Source organism: Salvelinus namaycush, chromosome 3 (assembly GCF_016432855.1).
Source record: "Salvelinus namaycush isolate Seneca chromosome 3, SaNama_1.0, whole genome shotgun sequence".
Taxonomy (NCBI): Eukaryota; Metazoa; Chordata; class Actinopteri; order Salmoniformes; family Salmonidae; genus Salvelinus; species Salvelinus namaycush.
In genome coordinates, this window is record NC_052309.1 from 77,479,686 (window position 1) to 77,492,328 (window position 12,643).

The window sequence follows — 12,643 nt, forward strand, 5'->3', positions numbered from 1 at the left end:
TCACGTCATCTGAGAGCCCAGACGGGACAGGAATTACCTTATCAAGTACACGGAGTAAGAACAGACCATATTTTTAAACATCAGTAATGGACAGACTGTAAAATTGACAAAGTAGCCTCAAAGCAATGTTTACACTCAATGGACTATGCGGCCATCTAGTGGTTTAGCCTAGGTAATCCAGTCATTTATACATAATTTGGATCTGGGCGACATGCAGCAGCTTGCAAATCAAATGGGTCGCAGTTGCGTCAGTTGGCCGAATTCTAGTAAAACGACAGGATATTTTACGTCGCCAAACGACAAATCTTTAGACAGTTTCCCATGTTTTAGTGCACCGTTGGATGCAGTGCACTTCAGCTAAGACGTGCATGACAACCTCAGTACTTTGTGTCCGGCTGTGTTACAATGTTTGGAACCAGGAAGACATTTGGCACTGCAAAACTATTTGGCTTCGAGCCCTCAAAGCCATAAGAACGCAAAATAGCTAAGATGACGACACTGACCATCTTCATTGCCACTTATTTTTTGCTCCATGCACACTACTTGCTCACTGACCCAACACACTTCTGCTGTTTTTCATATACCCTGACACCTAATCACCTTAACTCTACATATCTACCCCTACCACTAATATCCCATTCCCTGCACATTGTAAATATGGTATTGGCACCAACCCTGTAGAACGCTTACCTTTGTGTTATGTGTTTGTTGTACTTTATAGTACTGATATTGATCACGGCATTGTTGGGAATGAGCAATCAAATCACATTCCAATTGTCACATGCTTTGTAAACAGGAGTAGACTGTGAAACCCTTACTTGCAGGCCCTCCCAACAATGCAAGGGATTTCTCTGTACTTGTGCACTTGACAATAAAAACAAAGCAGTCAGATTATGGTTCATATGTACTGCAGGGTTTATTACAATGGTCTACGGGGAAAGGAATCAGAGCAACGGGAAAGGAATCAGAGCAACAGGGAAAGCCCCACCCACCCCCTTAAACCTACAGTCAAAACCAATATTTTTTTCCAAAAAACATAAACTGGTAAAAAACACATCGGAGCATTTAAAAGGATTGATACACAAATTGAAATCACATCAGAAGACATCCAAGTGTAAAATGTCCTGCATCTTCAACGCTGTAAGAACAGACTGTCCTCATGTTCAGCCTGGAGAATAATGCAGCCTGGAGGATTCACCTAGGCTCTTAGCTTGTTTCCATCTGGGGTGGGTGGAAGAAAGGCATCAGATAAGAGGCATGCTACCATAGTAGGCCTGTCCCATCATTAATTTCCAACGCTATATACATGTAGGCAGACAAATGTTATTATTATTTATTTTTTTACTCCCTATGACACTTCATAACCCCTTTCTCATTTTCAAACCGAGACTCACCCTGGCATTGTAGGCATCTAGCTGGGCATCCAGCTCTTCAGCAGAAAGTGGCTTAGTGCTTCCCCCGCGGCCACCTCGGCCCCTGCCTCCTCCACGACCTGCTCCACGTCCTCTCTGCATCCCTCTAAACCCACCGCCACGACCCCTGTTCATGCCACCACCACCTCGGTTCATACTGTAGAACATCTGAACATTAGCACTTTCCATTCATGATACTTATCATTGGCTCAGGTTGTTTTGGAAAACAGTTCAATCTTAACACTTACCCCTGCATGGGTGGCCGTCTTTGTGTGTCGATCTGTGATGTGACGAGTTGTATGTTCATGGGACGCCCTGCAAGAGAAAGTATTCAGGTTATCACCAGCAAGAGTAGCGTGCTGAAGAAAGAAAAACATCCGTATGGCACTGTAGTTCTTTGCATCAGTGTTGACTCCAGCGGTGTGGTTATTTGTTTAAATTGTTCTTTAAAAGCCATGAGTTGGCTTTGATGAGTTAAACGTCCATTTTCTGAAAGAGAACTAGCAAAACAGGCTAACTACCTGGCCTGTACATGGATGGCAACCACCTGAGCACCCATTTTGAAAGTTTCAACATTCAGCAACTTGAAAGTTGGATGAATATACAGTGTCAGCATGGTGAAAGACACCTCAGCAGCACTAAACAATTAAATGTTTCAGCAAGGTACAATTGACATGATAATATTTGTCGCAACTGTCAAAGCCACTTGAGAAACCTACCATCAAGTGGTACACCGTTGTACTGTTTCATAGCTTTTAGAGCATCTGCCTTCCTCTCAAAGTGGACGTCTGCAGTGCCTAAGCTCCTGCCCGACCGGTCATAGTGAACAGCTGCCTTCTTCAGTGTACCAAACTCTGCAAAGAGCTCCTGCAGTGAGAGAAACCATGTATTGTGATTGTAAGTGATGTCAAGTGCCATTTTGGAAATGCTAAGCCAAGGTAAATACGCAATTTCTAAAGAGTCAACCAAGTCAAAAAGAAAATAAGATGTACCTGAATATCTGCGTCTGAAACGCCAAAGTCGAGATTGGAGACAAGAAGCTTCCCTCCGGTTTCCACACCAGCTCCACCCCCGCCGCCCCCAACACTGGCATTGAAGCCATGATTGCCGTACATGTCGTGTTGCCATTTATCAGGAAGCTGCTTGGGCTGCAACAGATGAAAGAGAACGAACCTGCTGACTTCAGGCTCCCCTGTCTCTGCCAATCACAGAGTCCAGTCCACACAGGGTAGGTGCTGGGGAGACCAGGGACTACACAGCCAACAGGGCCAGGTGGTTGGCACACTGCTACCCCATGGAGATTACCAGCATTCCCCGCCCAGTGCCCAACCCATTACTACAAGCAAGTAAACCAGTGCAAAAACAGGACACATGGGAACATATACATTCTAGACACTAGACCAAGTTAACTGGCCATAAAGCATTTAGCTAAAACTGATGGGCCATAATAGTAAAAAATTAAACATTTCCCATAATAGAATGAAGAAATGTATGCATTGACGTGTTGAGGCTATTTTGATCAACATTTAGCAGTAAACAAGTCATTAATAACAGTACACATTTACTCGCTACCATCTGCACTCCGCTCCCACCCCCTTGTTGGCTAACTAGGCTAACAATGTCGCCCACTGTTCTCTTGCCATCTGCTCCTCCACCAAAGGCTCTCCAGGCGGCCATCCCCAGCGAGAGTAGTATGCTGAAGAAAGTCATCCATCCGTATGGCGCTGCATCAGTGTCGACTCCAGTTGTGTGGTTATTTGCTTAAATTGTTCTTTAAAAGCCATGAGTTAGCTTTGATGAGTTAAGTGTCCATTTTCTGAAAGAGACAACTAGCAAAATAAAGTAGGCCAACTACCTGGCCTGAACCTGGATGGCAACCATCTGAGCGTCCATTTTGAAACCACGCCATTTTGATTGAGTTGTAACATTACTAGAAATGTAGAGATAAAAATATGTATGTAATAAGAGGGGAAAAGTCCACTGCTCCATCCATAAATGACACCATTCTGTGTTGATATGGTGCTGCTCAAAGGGGATTGTGTTAACCCGCCAGCCACTCCCAAACAAAAGGATAGGAGTGCAGGATGAAACTCTCCAAAAGTCGCCTCTGCTACAAAAATCATCCAAATGCAACGATATTCTTCGATGCAGTGCCGTTCGGTGGTCCAACAAGTGACTTTCTGGGACGAAAGCTACTGCGACGGACCATGAAATAAATATTTCATTGATTGAAGATGCTGAATTCAAAATGGCGCCGTCTGGGCCTTGTAGGTTAGCAGCTATTCCAGAGTTAGCAACTAGCTAACCTGCTCCAAAAGCTTATTCTCAAAAAGTGGTAACAGACATGGGTTTGGGTGGACAAGGACACGTTACGTGCATTATTTCCATATCAACCGCAATTTAAAGGGTTTCCCTTCGTTAATTCGAAAGAAATTCGATTAGCTAGTTAAGTGCCTCTCGACTAGCAAGCTAGCCATTGATTGCATTGGGAGCAGCTAGCAAGCCTGAAGATTAGAGGACGTCGCGCAGGCATTTTCAGGTTACGAGACGTTTTCCTTTTTCTCAGCCCATTCCTTTAAATTTGTCATACCCTGCTGTATGGCGTAGGTCTTGCTCTGCCACGGCTCAGGTTCGGTCGGTTCCTCATGGGGCCCGATCCTCCACCTCGGCCCCCAAAGCCTCCACCAACTGCTCCACGGCCAACACCACCACCTCGGCCCCCGCCAGAGCCTCCCCGGCCACGGCCTCTTCCACCACCACGGCCTCCTGCGCCCCCTCTCTGCTGCCTGTTCTGCTTGATGATGTCGTCTAGAGACATATCCATCTTATCGGCCATTATGAAGTTTCAATTACGCTAAGAAGAACTGTTAGCGAACTAAAAACTAGCCTGACTGATCCCTGCCTTAAGTAAAAACCTTGGTTATATCCCTGCGGTACTATTCAGCTGCGTGAGAAAAAAAAACGCTAAAATGGAGCGCAAGCTGTCTTTATAGCCACGAGCCCTCGTTACGTGAGGACGGATGACGCTGTCTGTGTCCGCTTGTTGTGCGCCGCCCCTTCCACAGTTTTACTCAGGTTATGCTGTCAAATCAAGAAGGGACCATTTGAAATTGATCCCTTGAGTCATATCACTACAAAGACCTGTGCTGCTATTATCAGTGCAGCAGCGCAATGGTCTAGAATTTACTGTAGTGCTGGTTATACAAAAATAGATAGATCTGACATATTCCTTGATAGTTGGTGCAATTCGGCTTGGCCCCTCAGCCATCCGAGACACGGCCTGGTCACCCCTCTACCATCTAGAAAGCCGAGACAGTACAGGTGCATCAAAGCCGGGACCGAGAGACTTTAAAACAGCTCCAATCCATCAGACTGTTTAATAGTCAACCCCTAGCCGGCTTCCCCCCAGTACACTGCCCTGAACTTAGGGCACTTTTACTAGCCAGCTACCTTAGAGACTGCTGCCCTATGTACATTGTCATTGAACACTGGCCACTTTAATAACGTTTACCCACTTCATATGTATATACTGTATTCTAGTCCAGAATCATCCTATAACTACCGCTGTACACACTGTTCCTGTTCATACAGTATACTAGCCATACTGTCTATACACACCATTATATTACACAATAAGGCACGGGGGTGTGCCACAAACCTCTGAGGTACCTTATTGCTATTATAAACTGGTTGCCAACTTAATTGGAGTAGTAAAAGTAAATGTTTTGTCATACCTATGGTATATAAGGTCTGATATACCATGGCTGTCAGCCAATCGGCATTCAGGGCTCAAACCACCCAGTTTATAATTGCCATTATAAACTGATTACCAACATAATTAGAGCAGTAAAAATACATGTTTTGTCATACCCGTGGTATATAAGGTCTGATATACCACGGCTGTCAGCCAATCAGTATTCAGGGCTCGAACATCCCAGTTTATAAATATATGTATATATAAATATATATATCCTAGACTCTGACATTGCTCGTTGTAATATTTCTTAATTTCATTATTTTTAGGATTGGTGTGTATTGTTAGGTATACTGCAATGTTGAAACTAGAAACATAAGCATTTAGCTGCACTTATTATTTTATTTATTTAACCTTTACTTTACCAGCATGCGATAACATCTGCAAAATGTGTACGCGACCAATAACATTTTATTTGATATAAGATTCCTGAGACAAAGGTGTAAATAAATGTGTTGTGTTAATACCATGGCCTACACCAACTGTATCCACATGTGAACTTTGTCAACACAGATGCATCAACACCTATATTTGAGTGCAGATTCACATAGCCCACAATATCGTTAAAATACACTGCTCAAAAAAATAAAGGGAACACTAAAATAACACATCCTAGATCTGAATGAATGAAATATTCTTATTAAATACTTTTTTCTTTACATAGTTGAATGTGCTGACAACAAAATCACACAAAAATGATCAATGGAAATCAAATTTATCAACCCATGGAGGTCTGGATTTGGAGTCACACTCAAAATTAAAGTGGAAAACCACACTACAGGCTGATCCAACTTTGATGTAATGTCCTTAAAACAAGTCAAAATGAGGCTCAGTAGTGTGTGTGGCCTCCACGTGCCTGTATGACCTCCCTACAACGTCTGGGCATGCTCCTGATGAGGTGGCGGATGGTCTCCTGAGGAATCTCCTCCCAGACCTGGACTAAAGCATCCGCCAACTCCTGGACAGTCTGTGGTGCAACGTGGCGTTGGTGGATGGAGCGAGACATGATGTCCCAGATGTGCTCAATTGGATTCAGGTCTGGGGAACGGGCGGGCCAGTCCATAGCATCAATGCCTTCCTCTTGCAGGAACTGCTGACACACTCCAGCCACATGAGGTCTAGCATTGTCTTGCATTAGGAGGAACCCAGGGCCAACCGCACCAGCATATGGTCTCACAAGGGGTCTGAGGATCTCATCTCGGTACCTAATGGCAGTCAGGCTACCTCTGGTGAGCACATGGAGGGCTGTGCGGCCCCCCAAAGAAATGCCACCCCACACCATGACTGACCCACCGCCAAACCGGTCATGCTGGAGGATGTTGCAGGCAGCAGAACGTTCTCCACGGTGTCTCCAGACTCTGTCACGTCTGTCACATGTGCTCAGTGTGAACCTGCTTTCATCTGTGAAGAGCACAGGGCGCCAGTGGCGAATTTGCCAATCTTGGTGTTCTCTGGCAAATGCCAAACGTCCTGCACGTGTTGGGCTGTAAGCACAACCCCCACCTGTGGACGTCGGGCCCTCATACCACCCTCATGGAGTCTGTTTCTGACCATTTGAGCAGACACATGCACATTTGTGGCCTGCTGGAGGTCATTTTGCAGGGCTCTGGCAGTGCTCCACCTGCTCCTCCTTGCACAAAGGCAGAGGTAGCGGTCCTGCTACTGGGTTGTTGCCCTCCTACGGCCTCCTCCACGTCTCCTGATGTACTGGCCTGTCTCCTGGTAGCGCCTCCATGCTCTGGACACTACGCTGACAGACACAGCAAACCTTCTTGCCACAGCTCGCATTGATGTGCCATCCTGGATGAGCTGTACTACCTGAGCCACTTGTGTGGGTTGTAGACTCCGTCTCATGCTACCACTAGAGTGAAAGCACCGCCAGCATTCAAAAGTGACCAAAACATCAGCCAGGAAGCATAGGAACTGAGAAGTGGTCTGTGGTCACCACCTGCAGAACCACTCCTTTATTGGGGGTGTCTTGCTAATAGCCTATAATTTCCACCTTTTGTCTATTCCATTTGCACAACAGCATGTGAAATGTATTGTCAATCAGTGTTGCTTCCTAAGTGGACAGTTTGATTTCACAGAAGTGTGATTGACTTGGAGTTACATTGTGTTGTTTAAGTGTTCCCTTTATTTTTTGGAGCAGTGTATATCATGCACTACTAATAGGTTTACCATTATGGAGTAATTCTCTCTTTGCTAACTTTTGTGAATACTGGCTGAGCCCTGTTGTTAGAACTACTTTCAGACCATTACCGAGCACTTCATGATTCCCTCTGTGATATGAAGGAACTAGATCAGAGAAAGAAATATGGCTGACTATACATACAATGAAAATAAACGCAACATGGAAAGTGTTGGTCCCATGTTTTCCATATGCACAAAAAGCTTATTTCTCTCAAATTTTGTGCACACATTTGTTTACATCCCTGTTAGTGAGCATTTCTCCTTTGCCAAGATAATCTATCCACCTGACAGGTGTGGCATATCAAGATACACATTAAACAGCATGGTCATTACACAGGTGCGCCTTGTGCTAGGGACAATAAAAGGCCACTAATTTGTTACACAACGCCTCACGTTTTGAGGGAGCGTGCAATAGTCATGCTGACTGCAGATATATCCACCAGAGCTGTTGCCAGATAATTTTATGTTAATTTCTCTACCACAAGGTGCCTCGAACATTGTTTTAGAGAATGCGGCAGTACGTCCAACCGGCCTCACAACCGCAGACCACGTGTAACCACGCCAGCCCAGGACCTCAACATCCGGCTTCTTCACCCACAGGATCGTATGAGGGGGGTGTGGAGGGGTTGCTGAGGAGTATTTGTCTGTAATAATAGCCCTTTTGTGGGTAAAAACTCGGCCCACCCATGGTTGCATTCCTGCCCAGTCATGTGAAATCCATAGATTAGGGCCTAACTTATTTAAATTGACTGATTTCCTTATATGAACTGCATTCAGTAAAATCTTTGAAATTGTTGCAATTATATTTTTGTTCAGTAGCCCATTACACTGTTTTCAGTAACAATGCACAAACAAAACAAAGAGCATGAGACAACAATTTACCATACATACATCATTGGTGAGTATATAGGTAACACATCCAAAAAGAAAATTTAGGTCAGAACATCTATGACCAATGCATTGAGAGTGAAATATTGTAAAAGTATTTTATTCAATATTTTTTTCCAAGGCTGGGAAGTCAATGTGGAGATGTCTACTTGAAGTCCATTTTAGGGGCATGAATTTATATGAAAAATGTTGGCATTTATCCTAAACAATTTTTGGTTTCCAAAACTCGCCCGTACAATCGGATTCCATTCCAATATATCTACAATTCAACTATCTTCCAAAAAAAGAATGCCAGCCCTTCAGCATTATCCTTTGTAGATTGAAAAGAAAACAGTTTATATTTAAGACTGCAGTCCTTTAAAGTGTCCCATGAAGAATTTGTACACAGTCTGTACTTCGGCATTAGGATGTCAGCATATTTCATTGAAACTCTGCATCAGTCCCATTCACATAAAAAGAGTGAAAATGAAAAATTCATGGCTGTAAAACCAAGAACCGGAAGAGAGAATCCCTGGAAATCAAATGCCAGCTTTCTTGCATTCCACATCAACCAGATGAGAGGTAGGGTAAGAAAATATCCAGCCTGGACAGAGAAAGAGAGGGGGGGACTGGGGTGGATAAGGAACTCCAAAAATATTGTGGTTGTTAGGACATCAGCCCACTGCTGTTGAATGGGCAGGCTGTTAGTCCAGGTGGGCAGAAAGAGGACCGGCATTCTGGGCAGGAATGGCCAAAAGGTTGACTTGCTGGCTGACAGAGGAGGAGAAAGTTCTCAAGGATAATTGGTGCAGAAAAAAAGCTTTTGACTATAAAGAGAAAGACTAGGACTTCTTGGAGTCCTGTGTGTTGCGTTTCTTGAGGTCACTCAGGTCAACTGGTGTGAAAGCTGCAAGAAAGGATAAAAATAACGTTACTGTCTTTGACAAATCTAGTAAATAGCCTGTTTAAATGACAAACATACTCAGATCCATCAAGTCACTTACAATTTAAGTTGGGATTTGGGTTCTTTTCCACATACTCCTGTGGTCCACGGTCTTTGCGTTCACTGCTCTGTGGTGACCGGATGTCTCTGAGCACACACTGCCAGGCTGTAAAGAAGCATACACATGCCAGCTTTCAACCATCTCCTTACATACCACATTCCATCCAAATGGCTCATCTGAGCCCAGTGGTACAGGGGCTCTGTAAGGAGCTTTTTACAGTGGATGATGTTGATTGCCAACATATAAGCCTACTCAGGTGAGAGACAGTAAGGGCTAGTCTTAGTAAGATATCGGTCTTCTGAGGCAGACTCACTGTCATGGATGAAGCGCACATTCTCCTCATGCGCTGGAGTGAAGAGCTCCCCACTGTTCGTAGGAGACCGAGGACTGGAAGTCCGCTTGTAGTTGTTCACCATCCTGGGAGCAGATGAGCTATAAAGCAGCAAAGATACAAATAAAAAACAAACAGCAAAAAAGAATGAAAACAGAACAGACAGGCTGGAAAACAGAACATACGTTTTTCTGGCAATTATGCAGTATACCTGATTCTACAAGACACAGCTTGATATACAGTTAGCACACAACAACCATAACAGGTAAACAAATCTCTTCCAACCTCATTCTGTGTGCAGTCTGTCTCTTGCTCCTTTCTAATGAATAGTTCGGGGGTTGAGAGAATATTAATCTTCTTTATCCTCTGTTGGATAGCTAGTGGTGGAAACAAGGCGTGACATGATTAATTCTAAATAAAGACACCAATCCCAAACAATAGAGGAATGTTGACATTTGAAAGCTAGCTAGCTAAAACAGACTGCAAAATACAGTTACAAAACTATACAGCCAGAAAGCTACATTGGATGCAACACTATCGGCATTAGCTTGCTTATTGATGTTAGTTATGCTTCAATGTTTACATGTTTGTATCTGACACTTAACGTTACACAAGCGAGCTAGCTAACGTTAGCTAAGACAGCTAACAAGAAATTATACTAGACAACTCATATTGACCAGCGACTCGTAAAATATAAAGCACCTAGCTTGCTAACTAACGTTACCCAATATCGTATATTTTATATTGACATTTTTGTTGGTTAGAAATTAACTTGCGGTTGAAGTTAGCTAACTAACAAGCTAACGTTAGCGAACGTTATGGTACCGAATAAGCTATCTAGCGAATGTTTGCTACACGATATCAACATCTAATATTATTAGTTAAGCCATTTAACTTTATCTAGCTGAATATATCCAGACAATAGTACAAATTAAATGTTTCCAACAGCAGTGGCATATTAATTAATAACGCTATAGCCATCTTGAAATAATCCGAAAATTACCAAGATGTAAACTATGTTTACAAACCTGTCTTTAGATCCGGCTTCCTTTCGCTTTCTTTAGTCAGCCAACAAGATGTAACTAGCGTTAGCGAGTAGGCCTCCCGTCGGCTAAAACGGTTGCCAATGCCAACCAATCATTTCTGGGCAGGTAATTTAAAACGGAAGTCAACAAAACTTAATAGGTTTGTTGGTTGAAAATAATGTTAAAATCCCAAAAGAATGCTTCTATGAATGCCCTCTCCCCAACATTTACCCTCTCTGCCCGGGTCTTTTTGGTACTTGTTTAAATAAAACAGACCATGGACCAGCTTGCGAAGAAGTTAGAAAAAGCATTGGCTAAAAATACCTTTACCTGAGTTTATAGGCCCTAACAAAATGCACCCTGCGAATTAAAAATCATCATCATAATGCACCCTAGTTATTAAAAATATCACCAAGCCCTAGTCAGACCATTACTGTTCCAGCTGGCTTATAGGCGTTATTAGGTAGGTAATGTTAAGTGTAGCACAGATCATTTTCAACCAACTTGACGATGCTTCCTCAGTTCCCGACTTGGAAGAACGCATTTCTTCTAAATGTCCATGTCTAGTTGCTGGGGGGGTTCGTTTGAATTTAGAAATTGCTCCAATATTAAATTAAATACAAACAGTGTGTACACCACCATCTTGTCTGTTTAAAATATATTCTAATTGATTGAGAAAGGTGTTGCTTTCTTCTTCTTCGTGTAGTTTTCCGGCAGACTAGAAGACACTTTGTTGCGTATTGCTGCCTTTCACAGTTTGGAAAGTGCATTGCACATTTGTTGACAATAAAAGGAAACCGCCATGTAACCCTATATTACCCCTGTAGTGGCCTACTACTCAAATCAAATATTATTTGTCACATGCTTCGTTGACTAACAGTGAAATGCTTACTTATGTGTCCTTTTCCAACAATGAAGAGTTAACGATAACAGGTAAAAAAAATAGCATGGCTATATAGAGCCCCACACCATTTCCCTGTTTGACCGCTAGGTATTATGGGTATTATGACACCTCCACTGTGGGGCTTCTAATCAGTGTTGCTATATGTAGCGAGTATTCAGACCCCTCTAGCGACACATTTTCAAAAAAGCGACTAGCGACAAATCTAGATACTTTTTCTGGTGTTATTGAAGACTCTGACGTGAAAGCACGTATCGTTCTTACTCTGCTCAACGAGCAGCGGGTGCTGCCGTGGGTCCCACCCCGTCCCAAAGCACTCACAGGCGGCCCAATGCACTCACAGGCGGCCCAGTCCTCGCGCAGCAGACCCTCCCAGCTGCAGTCAGAGCAGGAGCTGTTCACCCCTCTGCGTCCAGACTGCAAATGAATCGCGCATGCGGGAAGCCGTCGCTGGCTGATCCCGCCCTGGCTTACATTCAGGGCAGGATGTAAATGTAACAAAATAAAATAAAAAATAAAAAAGGAAGTAAATCCGCCAGAGTGTCTCTTTTGGTTCACTTTTGCGAGTCCCAAGCCCAGATAAAGAAGGAGGGTTGGAATTGTGACATAAAAAAAACAAGAACCGACAGAATAAAGTTCATTTGTAGTTCTAAACATATTGTAATGACCTGACAAGATCATAAATGAACAATTGTCCAGACAGAGGCTTGAGTTTGCGAGTTGACGGTTTATTAAACCAACTTTACACAGGCTACTGTTTGGGCTGTAGCACACGCCAAATAAATGACAGATAACCCACAAGCCAATCGTGACCTCTTGTGAAGCCCAGACGTAAAATAACAAAGGCTAAACCTGGTCTTAACTTCCAATGCTCCATCCCCCTGCCCAACCCCCCTCCACGCCACTCCGCCAACCGCCAGGATGCCCGGCATCAGAACATTCCAGGCATTCCCGTGATTGGCAGATAGCAGGTTGATTGGCATGTCGGACCCCGCGAACACTGGGTACTGGTCAGTACAACACAACCACCTACTAGCCTAACACATAACACACAGCTGTCTGTGCGGGTCGCTACACAGCCCCCCCACCACAAAGTCCCTCGTCCCCGAGGGAACAAACAAAGTCTCTGAAGCGACCCGGAGGTCTCCTTTGCCTGCGT

The 12,643-nt window shown here is 43.8% G+C and overlaps 2 protein-coding genes across 3 annotated transcripts; both read right to left on the bottom strand.

The window, feature by feature from the left end:
• Positions 1 to 891: 891 nt before the first annotated feature.
• On the bottom strand, positions 892 to 4,388 carry alyref (Aly/REF export factor). Its single transcript, XM_038984841.1, has 6 exons — positions 4,003 to 4,388; positions 2,405 to 2,560; positions 2,132 to 2,279; positions 1,661 to 1,727; positions 1,395 to 1,569; positions 892 to 1,221 (listed from the first exon to the last, which is right to left on the bottom strand). The coding sequence occupies exons 1-6, from the start codon at positions 4,246 to 4,248 to the stop codon at positions 1,207 to 1,209; spliced, it is 807 nt and encodes a 268-aa protein (XP_038840769.1). The 5' UTR covers positions 4,249 to 4,388; the 3' UTR covers positions 892 to 1,206.
• Positions 4,389 to 8,138: 3,750 nt separating this feature from the next.
• On the bottom strand, positions 8,139 to 11,877 carry LOC120039454 (mapk-regulated corepressor-interacting protein 1-like). 2 transcript variants are annotated; one of them, XM_038984857.1, is made up of 5 exons: positions 11,749 to 11,877; positions 9,844 to 9,935; positions 9,541 to 9,659; positions 9,228 to 9,332; positions 8,139 to 9,130 (listed from the first exon to the last, which is right to left on the bottom strand). In XM_038984857.1, the coding sequence occupies exons 2-5, from the start codon at positions 9,846 to 9,848 to the stop codon at positions 9,066 to 9,068; spliced, it is 294 nt and encodes a 97-aa protein (XP_038840785.1). In that variant the 5' UTR covers positions 9,849 to 9,935; positions 11,749 to 11,877; the 3' UTR covers positions 8,139 to 9,065. The 2 variants fall into 2 exon arrangements, with proteins under 2 accessions (XP_038840785.1, XP_038840777.1); XM_038984849.1 differs by lacking the exon at positions 11,749 to 11,877 and adding an exon at positions 10,587 to 10,714.
• Positions 11,878 to 12,643: the final 766 nt, after the last annotated feature.

Coding starts and splice junctions, on each gene's coding strand:
- alyref (XM_038984841.1), bottom strand. CDS start 4,248: ATGGCCGATAAGATGGATATGTCTCTAGACGACATCATCAAGCAGAAC. Junction 2,280..2,404: donor TTTCAGACGCAGATATTCAG/GTACATCTTATT, acceptor CTCTCACTGCAG/GAGCTCTTTGCAGAGTTTGG. Junction 1,728..2,131: donor CAACGGTGTACCACTTGATG/GTAGGTTTCTCA, acceptor TTTCTCTTGCAG/GGCGTCCCATGAACATACAA.
- LOC120039454 (XM_038984857.1), bottom strand. Junction 9,333..9,540: donor TGTGCGCTTCATCCATGACA/GTGAGTCTGCCT, acceptor GCTTCTTTACAG/CCTGGCAGTGTGTGCTCAGA. Junction 9,131..9,227: donor CCCAAATCCCAACTTAAATT/GTAAGTGACTTG, acceptor CCTTTCTTGCAG/CTTTCACACCAGTTGACCTG.